General features: G+C 43.2%; 1 protein-coding gene across 1 annotated transcript in view; it reads left to right on the top strand.

Annotated features, from left to right (window-relative positions):
* Positions 1–14543, top strand: part of SDHA (succinate dehydrogenase complex flavoprotein subunit A) — a 207134-nt gene that overhangs the window by 3998 nt on the left and 188593 nt on the right. The window contains exon 2 of the mRNA XM_029589934.1: positions 10250–10339. Coding sequence (XP_029445794.1) covers positions 10250–10339 — 90 coding nt within the window. The remainder of the gene's footprint in view (positions 1–10249; positions 10340–14543) is intronic.

The raw sequence follows: 14543 nt of genomic DNA, 5'->3' as shown, positions 1-14543 counted from the left end.
CTTTCCTAATAATTCCCAACATTGCATTTCCCGACGATAGCAGGGCTGAATTAGCCATGCTGTCTGGGAAGCGTCGCAACCCCAAGTAGGCGGAGTTTTCTCAGTTAATCACAGAGCTTTGACTCTGTGCAGCTGCGTGGTAGTGTTCCTGCGCGATTCCCTCTCCTCTTCAGTTTCTTTTTTTTCCGCGAGCCGATTGCACACGGGGTTCTTTTCCTCTCAATAATTTTCCTCACAGGAATTTTTTCAGCGATTTTCTTTTTGCATTTTTTTCTCAAGTTTTTGATCCCAGATGGCTCCGAAGCCATCTGGTTTTAAATACCGCCAATGTGGCAAAATTATGTCCATCACTGATGGAAATAATTATTGTTACATTTGCTTAGGCCCAGATCATGACCAGGCCAACGCAAGTCTCCGCATGCGGAGACTGCGGCCGCATGTCTCCATGGGCCCAACATCAGTGAACAGTCAAAATGGCGCACCTGAGGATGGGCTTTTATGCCCCACCGTCTTCAGCTCACTCTTCGCCGGGACCTTCGAAGAAGGGTAAGGCCCATGTCAAGAGGGCTTCCTCCCTGGGACCCTCTGAGTGGAGACGTGTCGTGTCAAGTACTGGGCCAGGGTCTAATATACCCTTAGGGCCTCCCAAACAAGCCGGGGCTCTGGCAGTGGTTCCACGCAAGAAAGGATCGGGGGATGCGTCAACCGGCTCACAGCACTCTGGGTTCGGTCAAACCCGTTCTTCAGTGCTGACAAGGCCGGCGCACCATTGGCACATGGATTGGCACACAGCGCATCAACGGCGCACGGCGAAAGAAAAAAGCATGATGCTCCGCCAAAGCAAAGCACACAAGGAAAGCGTCATCACACGATGCATCAAAAACATTTATCGACACATTCTCTCAAAAAAGAGCAGAAAAGAGAATACATTCTCATGACTCATTAAGGGCCTCAAATATAAGCCCAGATATTGATGTGGAGAATCTATGTGCTCCAGAATCTCACTCTTCAGGTCACACATCATTGAGTGAGCGCTCCTTTTCAAGTCTCTCCTCCGTATCTTGATCCAAGAGACTATCGCCTTCATTGCAGATTCCATTAACCAAACATTTTCGACCATCTTGTTATTGTTTGGGATAGTTGTGGGTGGATCCTTGGGCCGGTGGCAGATGACCACACCCCCGGGGGAAGATCCCGAGAGGGCCCACCCGTCAGGCTCAGAGTTTGGAGACAGACACACACTAGTTCTTTTATTAAACAGTATATTGAACCACCAGAGGTGGCAGTAGTGAGCTGGAAGCGCCCAGCTGGGCTGTAGTCCCTCAGATACTGGAACAGCGATCCCAGGATGGCAGAGCTGGTTCCAGGGAAAGCTCTGAGAGAAGGATGGTAACTCACTGGTGTAGGCAGCGATGACTTCCTGGCAGAAATGGTATTCAGAAGCAGGTCCGAGAACGTGGGCTCTCGAGGAGCGAGTACCGGTTCCAGACTGCAACCTGAAAGGCAAAAGAGAAACGAGGCCCCCAAGGAGCGGGTACCCTGGTAAGTTCGAGGAGGCAGAATAGCTAGAAGTGTAAGAAACCTTTCCTTTCCTTTCCTTTCCTTGCTAACTCGCTTATTTAAGATCTCTGAATTCGCTAACTATCCGGTGCGGATGACGTCATCTCAGGGAGACACCCCTGAGGTTCGCGCCACTGCTGGTACGTGAGTCGGGGCCATGCCGCGCGTGTGCCCTTAGGCTTCTGGGAAACATGGCGGAGTGCAGCGTCTTGCCAGTCTGGGGACGCCGGAGGAGGGCGGCAAGATGACACCGCGGCAGCCAAACATCCAACAAGCAAAGAGGGAGTCGCCACAGAGGTAAGGTGTGCGGGGTGGAGACATCGGGCAGCGACAGTCGCAACACATTTCCTGTCATTCAACCAAGAACTCAGCTCAAAAGAACATCACCTGAGGATATCTTGTTGGTTGCCATTCCAACAAAGGCCTCTACTACACGGCTACACATACCTCCTCAAGGTACCTTAGCAGCTTCTGCAATGACAAAAATTTCTGAAGTTTTAAGTTCCTTCTTTAAGGATCTAGAGCAATCAAAGGAAATTCCACCATCAGATTCCCCTCAGGTTTCTCCGCCTCCATCACAGATTCATGAACCATCGGATCCAAACATAATACATACACTGGTCCCGCCACTGAGCCCTAGTTCTCAGTTATCTACCCTTTCATCAAACTCTTCCACAGGACTGCCATCTGACCCGCCGGAAGGTCTATTGGAGCCGTATTCTCCCCTGGAGGACCTAACCTTTCCAAAAATTTATAGAAAAGTAGGTAACCTCCTTCAAGTAGAGACGGGGAAGGTTCCTGATCCCAGGACAGAAATGATGGGGACCCTGAAAATCTTCGAAACACCCTCTGAACCAACTGCTTTGCCACCCCACTTGGTCCTAGACAATGTTCTTCTCAAAATCTGGAAAACACCTTTTTCTACAACTGCCACCTCTAGGAAAATAGACATAAAATACAAGATGCGTAACTCAAACATTTATGAAACTTCTCAGCTCCCTCATCACTCCATAGTGGTGGAATCGGCACTATCAAAAGCAAAACGTACCAAATTACATTCTAACGCCCCGCCGGGCCGTGAAAGTAAACGTCTAGATGATTTTGGAAAACAGGTATATCACTCATCTATGTTGGTTACTAGAATACAACACCATCAGTTTTATACAACTCAGTACCTTTGAGTCTCTTCAAAAATTACATCCAATTTGCTTAGCGGAGGACAACACTCTTCCACAGCCCTTTCTGGACATAGAAGAGGGTCTCCAGCATTTGCTCCGATCGAATCCTTTGATTCATCGGCAAGAGCCTCCGCTTCCGCCAAAGCGGCCAGATGACTCACTTGGCTGAAGGGGGTGAAATTTTCGCTACAATTCCCTGCCCGCTTGAAGATCTAAGCTGCTTACAAGCGCCAGAAAAGGGAAAGCCTTTGACTCTTTAACATAAATGCTGGAGTTTTGGGGTACTAATAAGATACAAATCGATAGACTTTGCTTTTAGTTTTCTGCTGTTGTGTGTTTTGGCAGTCATTGATTGACAAACGCAGTGTGGGGTGGCTGAGAGGAGTTTTAGTTAAGATTGGTGGTCAGTTTTGAGCCCGCGTACACTGCTCGATTATACTCTTTGGAAACTACGTTTCAAGTTAGTTTTTTCAGTGGAAAGATCATGAGGAGCCTGTTACTTTTCTTTTGTTACAAGTGAAGATCGATGAAGTTTTAAATTTTGCCATGCCATTAAAATGTAAACTTACAGATAAAGTTGTAGTTGTCAGTTGTGGAACATCAACGACAATGTGTGGCGATCTACCAGTGACAAGCTGTATACCTCCTGAAAATTTTATTGTTTGAGTCTGCAAATGTGACTATGTTGTGCTCTGTGATAATCTCCTCTGATCCTGAGAGGGTGCTGCAGTCATCGGTGCTAAGAGAAGGGATCACCTCTGTGCTGAGAGGTGGTATGGCGTGCTTTTCTTCAGGAAACAGGACTGAGTCATATGAGGGGAGGAGAGCGATAGTAACTTATTATACAATGTTCTGAATGATTGTGGGTATGTTTGGAAGTGGTGCAATGTGTATGGATGATTGGGAATGGGAAGTGAAGAATGCATGGCTTATGCTGGAAATTCAGAAGGTAATAGCAGGTTGCATTTTTTTTTAGATGTTGTAAAACAAAAAGTGCCTTATGTAGGTTCACACTCCACATATGATAAGGGAAACTTCCTAGCCTAAGTTTCCCCTAACAGGATGTGGTTGATCAGGTTTTATTTCTGATTTACAAATAATGTAATTTTTTGCTCACTTGGAGGTAAATTTTTAAAAGTCTGCGCGGGCTTCCATATGCGTGCACACATGGATGGGCCAATTTTATAACATGCGCATGTTATAAAATCTGATACCCGCGTGCACATGCACAAATGATGTGTTATCGGCATGCGGGTGCTGACTTGCTCACGCAAGGGGGGGGGATTTTTTTAATAAACGGATGCCGACATGACTTGGCCTTCCCCAGTTCCCTCCTAGTCCTCTCCAATAAAGGAGCAGACTGGGAGGGAACTTCTCTAACCCCCTAGCTACTCTTCCTCCCTTTTCCCCTCTCCACCCCAACATAAGAACCCCACCTACCTACCCTAATTTTTTTTGTTTTAAAACTTACCTGCTCTGATAAGTAGAAGTAAGTTCCGTGCGCCGGCTGGCCCCTGCCTCCGCCCCTCCTTTGGCCCACCCCTTTTACAAAGCCCGGCTGTTTCACACGTACCGGGAGATACGTGCATGGCCGGGCCACTCTGAAAATGCACTTGGTGCACGAGCGGCCATGCGCATGTTTCCCGGTATTTGCGTGCACCGGGCATTTAACATTTCCCCGTTAATGTAGGCTGTGTTCGTTCTCCGATCAAGAGGGAAAAAAATGTTAACAGTTCAAAAAACTCAAGATCTCCATTGCTTTCGCACAAGAAACGCATCTTGATTTAAAATGTTCTAAGCTAAAAAAAAAATGGGTAGGTCAATGCTATTTCTCTTCATATTCCAATAGACAGAAAGGGGTAGCCATTCTTCTTCATAAAAGCATTCCTTTTGAATTTGAAAAACAGCTTAAAGATCCAGAGGGCTGGTATTTCCTCTTAGCAGGTAGGCTTTTTGGGATCAAGATAGTATTTGTTAATGTGTATGCACCTAACCGGTACTCACATACATTTTTTTTTCCTCATTGGTTACTAAAATGTTATGCTGGGAGGGGTATGCTTTTGTAATCAGAGTAGACTTTAATGTATCTGATATCCCATTGGTGGATTGCCACCCAGCTAAAACACCCAAGAAAAAACAGGCTGACAAAGGGGTTGGTTTTCTGTGTCAAAAATTGAGGGTGGTGGATACCTGGTGCCTGCTACATCTGAATGATAGCAAATAGTTATTTTATTCTCATATAAAAATGTTATGCTATCTTTTGATTACTGAGTCATGGTTTGACGAGGAACAGTCATGCGACATGAACGATGTGCCCTTTTCAGATCATGCTTTAATTGTCTCCAAGATGGCTTTTGCTGAAGCTGGTGGTCGCAGGCCTTATTGGAAAATGTCAGCCTTGCTTTACCATGACAGAGACTTTGTCCAATATCTGCGCAAACAATGGGAGGCATATAGGTACCTTAACTCCACACAAGATGTCTCTGCACTTACATTTTGGAATGCTGCAAAGGCTGTGCTTAGGGAACACAAGTTAGCCTATCAAGTAAGAAAACGACATCAAAATTCCCCAAAAAAACTGGCACTAGCTAAAAATTTGCGCATTTTAAAAAAATTTTATTTTTATTATTTTCAGCAAATACGAGTAAGAAAACACATACTTCCAGAAAAATGAAAATGACATATCAAATATAAAAGAAAATAATCCAAGGAAAATCCTAAACTATATATGAACATTTTCCAATTTAAGTAATATTAAGCAAGGGGGCAGAATAAATGGGAGATATAGGTAATTTCATACAAGAAACAGGCTTTAGCGTGATTAAGGCTTCACTTCCTTAATGATCTTCCCAACCTAGATGTTATCAAGAGACAAGGTAGTTATATTCCTAGAATTAATAAATGATTTCAATTGTTCAGGTAAAAAGAAAGCAAAACATTCATTCTGAGAACGTATACCACATTTGCATGGATATCTTAAACAAAAAGTAAACCCCAAAGATTATTATCAGAGATTTTAAAAGAAGAAAATCGCGTCTCCTCTCCTGTGTTGCACGCGCAAAGTCCGGATAAATACGGATTTCCTGATTATGAAAGCGAGCAGTTATGTTCTTGTTATAATCTCCTAATCTTAATCTTAATCTTGTTATAATCTCCTAATGACCTTTCTAAGTTGAATATTAATTGTAAAGCACTGCCGCTATTTTCTATCTGTTCCAGCGCTGCTGCTAATGTTTTGTTGAATGTACACCGACATGATGTTACTAAACGAATGTCGGTATATAAAGAACCTCAAATAAATAAATAAATAAATGTTCTTAAATATTTCCTCATAACTTAACTGCGTTCCTGCTCAGACACAAACGTAACTAGGAGAGTAGCACGATCATATATCTCAACCAAGGAATTTTCCAAAAATTGAGTCAAATTCTCTATCACTTCAGGATGATTTTGAGGAGACCTCTCTTTACCAGAAACAGGCAAAAAGAATAGTTTACTTATACAAGGCATTTTTCCATCTTCAAACTTAAGTATCTCCAAAAAGTAATTTTTTAAGGTATAATAAGGCTCTTCCCCCCAACACTTTAGGAAAATTTAAGAAACATAAATTAAGATGCCTTATATGATTTTCCAAGTATTCTATTTTACGAGAGACATTACTTAAAATCCTTAATCATCTTCACATTACAATTCTGAATCTTAGAAATTAAAGATTCCACCATCTCTATTTGAGTTTTGAAACTAGTAATTTGGCCATCAACTCTAGTTTCCAGGGAGTCTAATTTTGTATTAAGATTTTCGAGCTTTGTTCCTTGATCTCTCAAAGAGCAGCCGAACCTGGCCACAAGGTTCCACAGTACATCCAGCGTCACCACTGCTGGTTTTGTTGGTACCTGGAAAAACTCACCCCTTCTTCCAAGAGGAGAGAGATCGGTGCGGGTCTCGTCGAAGCAGCCACAGTCCCCCCATAAGCTCCAAGGTTCTCAATTGGTGTTGAAACCAAAGTAGAATCCATTGCAATAACACCAAACATCTCTGATGAACGGGGGGAAAACAAGGACAGTGTCGGCAAGCCTCCTCTTTGGCCCCCACCACCCGTGACCTACTCAGCGACATCATCGTCCTGCGCCGCAGGAGAAAGAGGAGAACCAGCACTCATCGGAGCCAACAGAGGATGAAGATCCGGGGGACTCAAAGTGACCTCCCCTGGTGGTTCCGAAGTTCCCTCACCAGGAACCACAGCAGGGAAACGTACCCCCTCTTCTGAAGCCGTTCCAGGTTTGTAGGCTGTAATAAGGCGCTGCCCAGCTGGGAGAGCGGCATGGGGGGGGGGGGGTAGTCACAAACCTTCCCCTTTCTTTTCACAGGCATCTTAGAGGAAACAGTTTTACCGAGGAGAGCACTTTTGACAAACCCAGCTCACGCCGCCATCTTGCCCCTTTGCGCATTTTAAATACCTTTACACACAACTGACTCCAGATGTTAGGTGACGGATGGGGGAGGTTCCTAATGAGTTAGATATTTTATTAGAGGCCAAGGCAAGACAAAACCTGATATATTATCGGTACAAGTTCAATTATCAATGGGGTAATAAATGTGGAAAATTGTTTGCCAACTTACTAAAAAATGTTAGACCTAAAACATTTGTCTCTAGGCTATTATATCAAAATAAAGAACATTAGGGTACATCTGAGTTCCTCACAGTTTTTGAGACATGTTTCCGGAGCCTGTATACAAGTGAACCACAATGTCTTAATAATAGACAATTTATTCAGGGGTTACATTTTCTCCAGCTTTCCCAAGTTGATGAAATGCAGATTAAAACCCCATTACAGTGGAAGAAATAAGGGAGGTTATACAAAAATTAAAATTGGGGAAGTCGCCAGGACCTGATGGGCTAAGGCCTGAATTTTATAAAATTCTGGGAGCAAATGTATTAACGCCATTGAATGAGATGTTCACAGTGGCACAGGCTGCAGGGACTTTGGGAAGTGAACATAATCTAGCAACCGTGGTTTTGATTCCAAAGCCTGGCAGGGATCCTGCATATCCAGAATCTTATAGACCCCCAGATATCAAGATCCTTGTTGCAGTGTTAGCATCCTCAGTTAATCAGGTTATCCAGTCTCTGATTTCTGTTGATCAAACAGGATTTATTTCTGGCAGAATCTTTTCCTTAAATTTATTGAAAGCGCTATTAGTGCTTTCTCTAAATAAACAACGATGCGGAGATGGTTTATTTGTTGCTCTGGATGCCAAAAAGGCTTTCGACCGTGTTGAATGGCCATTCATGTAGTGGGTATTGGAGCAGTTCAATTTTGGGGAGCAATACTTACGGTGGTTAAAGTTCTTGTATTATCAGCATTCTGTACAAATAACTAATCAACAGAGTGCTATCTAATTCTTTTTCTTTGGAGAAGGGTACGAGGCAGGGATGCCCTCTGTTGCCTCCTGATAATAGAACCTCTTGCCATCCAGTTATGTAACATGTCCATTTTCCAGGGAAGTTGATTAAAATAAGCATGTTCATGAATGATACGATATTGTTTATGGGAAACCCAGTGACCAGCTTAGATGACATTATTGCCAACATAGAATTGTTTGGTACATTTTTGGGTTTGAAGATAAACTATGATAAATCAGCAGTGTTTTCCCTAGATGTTAATTTCCATAGTAGATGGAAGGGGGGAGTTTGGAAAGTATGAAATATGTAGGAATATGACTTTCCCACTCCATCCAAGACATGTATCAACAGAACATTGTTGCTCGATTAGAAAGAGCAAAAATATTGCTTAATAGATGGAATTCATTTCCTTTATCTTTAATGGGATGCTGTGTGGTGGTTAAGATGGTCATCCTCCGTAAAGTGCTTTATTCTAGCCAAATGATCCCACTCTGGTTTAAAATTAAAGAAATACAAATGTATAAATCACGTATCTCTGCACTCATATGGCACAGCAAGCGAGCAAGTATTAAATTAGTTTGATAGCTGAGAAAAAATGTAGGGGCCTGTCTGCACCTGTTTTGTGGGTATATAATGTTGCTTGCTTGATGCACTGTATACAAGATTGGGCCTCATTCTATAATAAATATGACAATGAGGGGGTTAATGAAAGAATGGGCTCAGCCATATAAGAGCATACATTTAATTCATCTCACTAGAGTCTGTATTAGTACTTTACATCTTAGCTCATATTGGATGGGGTTTTCACAAAAGCACGGAAAAAAACATCCAATGGTTCCCCCTTTTTATTGGCAATAAAGATTTCCCTGCCAGGCTTGATGCCAGGTGTTTCATTTATGGGAACAGAGGGGTCTGTTTTGTCTTTACCATCTGATACATCCAGTTTTGAATGTATAAGCTGCATTCAACTGCTGTAAGACTAGTGGTATATACCAGCTACTAACCTTTTTGCATACCTGCAAATTAGAATTATGCTCTGGAGATCTGTAAAGGAAATGTGAAAAAAATCACTTTTTCAGATGAGGATGAGACCTTCTTTGAAACCATTCCCAAATTTAATACAATTGGTATATGGGTGCAGTTCTTAAATAAATTACTTCAACTCATCTAGACATATTGGTTAGACAGTGGAATGTTGATTTAGGGCTTGAATTGGATAAGGCTTATATCATGCATGCTTTAAAAAATCTATCATTACATGATACCCATGAACTTGAGAGAAATACAATTCTAGGGATAAGGGTGTCCAGATGCACTTGTGGGAGTCTGATATATGTTTAAAATGCAAACATTTAAGGGGAGATTTGTCATATGTTTACAGAATGTCATAAAACATGACCTTTCTGGCAAAAAATATGTGAATGTTTGGAAAAGATTTTGGGGAGCTCAGTTATATGGGATGGTAGCTTAATCTATTTACATCTTTTTAATGGGGAAACTAGGCTACCAAGTAGTGGTCAAAGGTTTATAGCTGTTTCCCTTATATTGGCCAAGAAAGTGATTTTGACTTGTTGGCACAATGATGAGGTCCTGTCATTCTGAGTTTGGAAATAGGTGATGCATCATAATGCATTGTTGGAAATTCTGAGGAGAAAAAAGACTTAACTGCCAAGTGAAACATGTTGTCCCTTCTGGGATATTTTTTTGTATGGGAAAAAGTGCTTAAATTAGACAAAATTCAAACTGATTATTTTAGTTGGGCATTATTAGGTCTGAGATACCTGCTTCTAGTACTGTGTTTGCGAAGTAAGAATGTTGTATGGAAGGGAAGAATATGGTGTAGATGTGTAACCATGGAGATGGGAAAACACAAATAAGGAAACAAAAAGATTAAAATATTAAGTTGTTTAAATTGAATTTTTATACGTACTCCTATGAAGGATGTTTTGAGTGTCTGCTTGCTTTGTTTTATCTCGTGATAATAAAAATTATTAATTAAAAAAAAAGATTGCCACAAAAGCAATACTTGGATGATGGTTGGGGTTTAAAAGTGCAACCTTAAATAATGATTATTTTTCTGACTTCTAATTTGGACCTTTTGTTTTAGGTGTGGCCATCAGTTTCTCAAGTGGTTACACATGGTTTGCACTTTTCTGCCTATGGAAAAAAGAATGCATCTGTTAAAGTCTCAGATTCGGTAAGTTTATATATATTTATTTTATTTATTTAGTAATTTTTATATACAGATAACCATTTGCACATCGTATCGGTTTACATGGAGCTAAGAGAGCGTCACCATGAAAAGGTGAGGCCTTTACAAGGAACATGGAACAACAAATTGGTTAAATAAGCTTATATAAGGAACATAATACAAAATTAATTGTATAAGGAGAGGTTATTTCATTATTTACAGTTGATATTGAGGAGTAACAGATGATCGGGAGTGGAATTGAGCAACAAACAAGGTTTAACGTTATGGAGATTTTGCAAAAGGCAAGATAGAGAAAAATAAAGATAAAAATTGCTTAACTGGATAAATAATAGAGGCAAAAGCATATCGATAAAGTAGGTATTTACAGATCTGAGGATTTACAATTCAGGGGTGTGCATTCGTTTTCACCATATCGGCAATCGCAACGTATCGTTGTATTCATGGGGAGGCGAAACGTATTGCGCCTCCCCACGAATATAACTTATCATCCGTTGCATTAGTTGGCCACCATTTTGAAGGGGCCGATTTTAATTTTAATTCCTATAAACTCCGTGGTCGGCGTGAGCAAGGCGGTGCACACATGTGCACCCCCTTGCATGCGCCGAGCCGAGGGGAGCCCCGATGGCTTTCCCCGTTCCATCCAAAGCTGCTCTGAAATCGGAGCGGCCTCGGAGGGAACTTTTTTTTTTCCCCCTCTCCACCTTCCTCTTCCTTCCCCTATCTAACACACCCCCCCGCCCTAACTAAATTGTCCCCTCCCCCCTACCTTTGTTGTAGGCCCCGACACAGGCCGCTGTGTTGGGGCCTACAACAGGCCGCTGTGTTGGGGCACTCGGCCACGCCCCTGAACCGCCAATTTTTGCAAGCCCCGGGACATAAACGCGTCCCAGGGCTACCGCCCCCGGATCGCAGCCCCGCCAACGGCCCTGCCCTCGGACTGCCAATTTTTGCAAGCCCCGGAACATACACGTGTCCCGGGGCTACCACCCCCGGACCACGGTCCCGCCCCCGGACAGCCAATTTTTGCAAGCCCCCGGGACATAGGCGTGTCCTGGGGCTTGCGCGCGCCACCGAGCCTATGCAAAATAGGCTCGGCGCGCGCAGGGTTTTTTTTAAGGGTTACGCGCATAACCCTTTTAAAATCCGCCCCAAAGGACGCCATTTCGCAGTATCCAGAGCCAAAAAGTAGCCCTTTCCTGTGAGTCATCAGTGACTCACAGGAAAGGGTCGGACAGGTTGGCACGGATACCGGAATGCAGCGTATCAGCATTTACATTCTGTGAAATGCACTGAATGCAGCCAATTGCGCTGTCATTCACTGCTCTGTGACCATTTTACTGATGACTCAGCATGATATATTCTTTAGCACGAGGCATGCCACGCACTTTCTTTGCAGGGGTGGTGTGGGAAGGTGGGCTTTGTGGAAGGAGGCTGCACTGAGAGATAGGCTAATAGTAAAGAGAAAATAAAAGCTATTTATTCTGTATTTTGCTGCAGTGCCAGCTAGCCCTGTTTGTGTTTTAAGCCGTTTATTATTTAGGTGATCTGAGACTGTCTCTGTGTGCCAGGGAGAGAAGCTGCTAGCAGTGCCATTTTTTTTCATTCACCCTCTGGGCTAGACTGCAAGCAAGCACAATTTGGGTGTTGTGGCTGGGAGAGATATATTCAATTTTGCTAGAATTTGCATTGGAAAATATATTTCATCGATTTTCGTGCTGTGCCAACAATTCTAGCTTTTTTAAACTGAGTTTGTTTAATTCAACTCACTCAATCTCTCTGTGCACTGGGCTTCAGTGGGCAGTGGGTAGTTTAACAGACTGAACTTTATTATTGGGACGGTCTGTGCAGTCAAATCCCCAGTCTGCCTCTTTTGTGCTTACAAGCAAGCTGTGTGTGTGTGCACACCACACACATTACATTAGTGCACAGCAAGGCACCTTGACAGTGGGCAAAATGGCCGTCGCGGGTATTAAATGCTGTCTTCCATTCATTGCCCTGGTGTATTTGGACCAAATTATATGCCCCTCTGAGGTCCAGCTTTGTGAATATTTTGGCTCCTTGGAGCCTATTAAAGAGTTCAGAGATCAGTGGCAATGGATAACCGTCCTTCATGGTGATCTCATTTAAGCCGTGGTAGTCTGTACATGGGCGAAGGGATCTGTTCTTCTTACCCACGAAAAAGAATCCAGCTCCGGCAGGAGACTTAGAAGGCTGAATGAAGCCCTTTGCCAAGTTCTCTTGAATATAGGCAGACATAGCCTTGGTCCCTGACAGAGAAAGTGGGTACACCCTTCCTCTGGGAGGCTCGGAATTGGGCACTAAGTTTATGGCGCAGTCAAAGGATCGGTGAGGTGGTAGAGAGTCTGCCGCTTTCTTAGAGAATACATCTTGAAAAGAAGAGTACTGTTGAGGTAGGCCCGGAAGGGAGGAGGTAGTGGTTAGGCAAGGCATAGGAGTACCATCTCTAAGCATTTTCCATGGCAAGCCTTTCCCCATTGGGATAGTTCTAGGCTACTCCAATCGAATTGGGATGAGTGCATTTGTAACCATGGCAGTCCGAGTACCACCGGATGTATTGCCTTATCCAGGACTAGGAAAGAAATGGTCTCAGAGTGTAGAGACCCCATGCAGAGACGAATAGGTTGAGTAGAATAAGCGACCTCACCAGGTAATGGCTCACCATGTATAGATGTGCACAAAAAGAATAGATGCCTTAATCTTTTTCAATCCTTTATTGGTGCAGAGACGTTTCAAGTAAATTGCCCGACTCAGGCCGAGTTTCGCAGCTTTGTAGCCGCTGCCTCAGGGGCTACAAATAAACAAGTCACATTAACCAAATAAATATCTCACAATAAATACACTATTAAGATCTCTTAAATATTAAAAAGAATTTTATAAATTAATAAACATCCTTTTTAAACATTGCAAAGATCTAAAATCAAAACAACAAATCAAATAGAATATGAAAATTTTTTAAAAAAAAATCCACAGCAAGTATACTATTAAGATCTCTTAAATATTAAAAAGAATTTTATATAAATAATATCATAGATCGCCTACCTCTTTGTTTTCTTGGATCACCATGTATAGATGACAATAGCAGTGGGTTAGGTGACAGAGCAGTGGGGATTCGTAGGTGCTCTACGAGTTGTCTGAGTATGAAGTTCCTATCGGCACCGGAGTCCACTAGGGCTAGTGTGTGGAATTCGAGGGCATCCGAGTTAATGGAGACTGGAAGTGTCAGTGGAGGAGATGGAGAAGTTAGACCTAGGAGGAGTCCTCTGGCGGATCCTAGGTCTATGAGTTTCCCGGACAGATAGGACAGAAGAGAACAGCGTAGCTAGGTTGTCCGCAGTACATGCAGAGGCCTAATCTCTTTTGGTGATGCCTCTCCTTAGCTGATAGGTGGCTGCGGCCTAGTTGTATGGGTTCTTCCTCCTCGATACTGGGTGCAGGAGTAGTCTGAGTAACAGGCGCTGGATGAGAGCGTGGAACCCCTAGTGGCATCTTTTTAGAACCCTTTACCTCTTGTGACCGCTCACGTAGATGACAATCAATTCGTCCCGCAAGGTCAGTGAGAGAGTCCAGAGTATCAGGGAGTTCACGTGCTGCTAATTCATCTTTGTTGAGAGAGTTAAGACCTTCCAGGAAAATAGCCCGCAGACAACTCAGGTCCCAATGTAGCTCCAAGGACAAGATTTTAAACTCAGTAACATAATCAGTCAAAGGTTTGGTACCTTGTAGAAGCAGGAGTGCAGATCCATCGACAGTCTTGCGAGCGGGGTCATCAAATACAGAATGAAAGAGAGCAAGGAAGCCTGTCAAATCATTGAGAATTGGATCATTGCGCTCCCAGAGAGGTGAAGCCCAGACCAGGGCTTTCCCGTCTAAAAGAGACAGTATGTATGTAGTTTTGGACACTGCGTCTGGGAAATAGGTAGGTTGTAGTGAAAAGTGTATACAGCACTGATTCAGAAAGCCCCTACATAACAGGGGATCACCTATAAAATGAGTGAGTGCTGGCAAGGGCACGGAGAGTTGTGCAGGCAACACAGGTGAAGAGGAAGTAGCCTTGTCTGGCATCGATGTAGAGTTCAGCCGAGAGTTTAGCTGATTGAAGGCGTTAGCCAAAGTGTCTAGTGTCCTTTGTTGCCTGGGTTGATGTTGGGCCAGGCCAGGGATGGCCTGA

The sequence above is a fragment of the Rhinatrema bivittatum genome, chromosome 2 (genome assembly GCF_901001135.1).
Source record: "Rhinatrema bivittatum chromosome 2, aRhiBiv1.1, whole genome shotgun sequence".
Classification (NCBI taxonomy): Eukaryota; Metazoa; Chordata; class Amphibia; order Gymnophiona; family Rhinatrematidae; genus Rhinatrema; species Rhinatrema bivittatum.
This window is presented reverse-complemented; position numbering and strand designations above follow the sequence as displayed.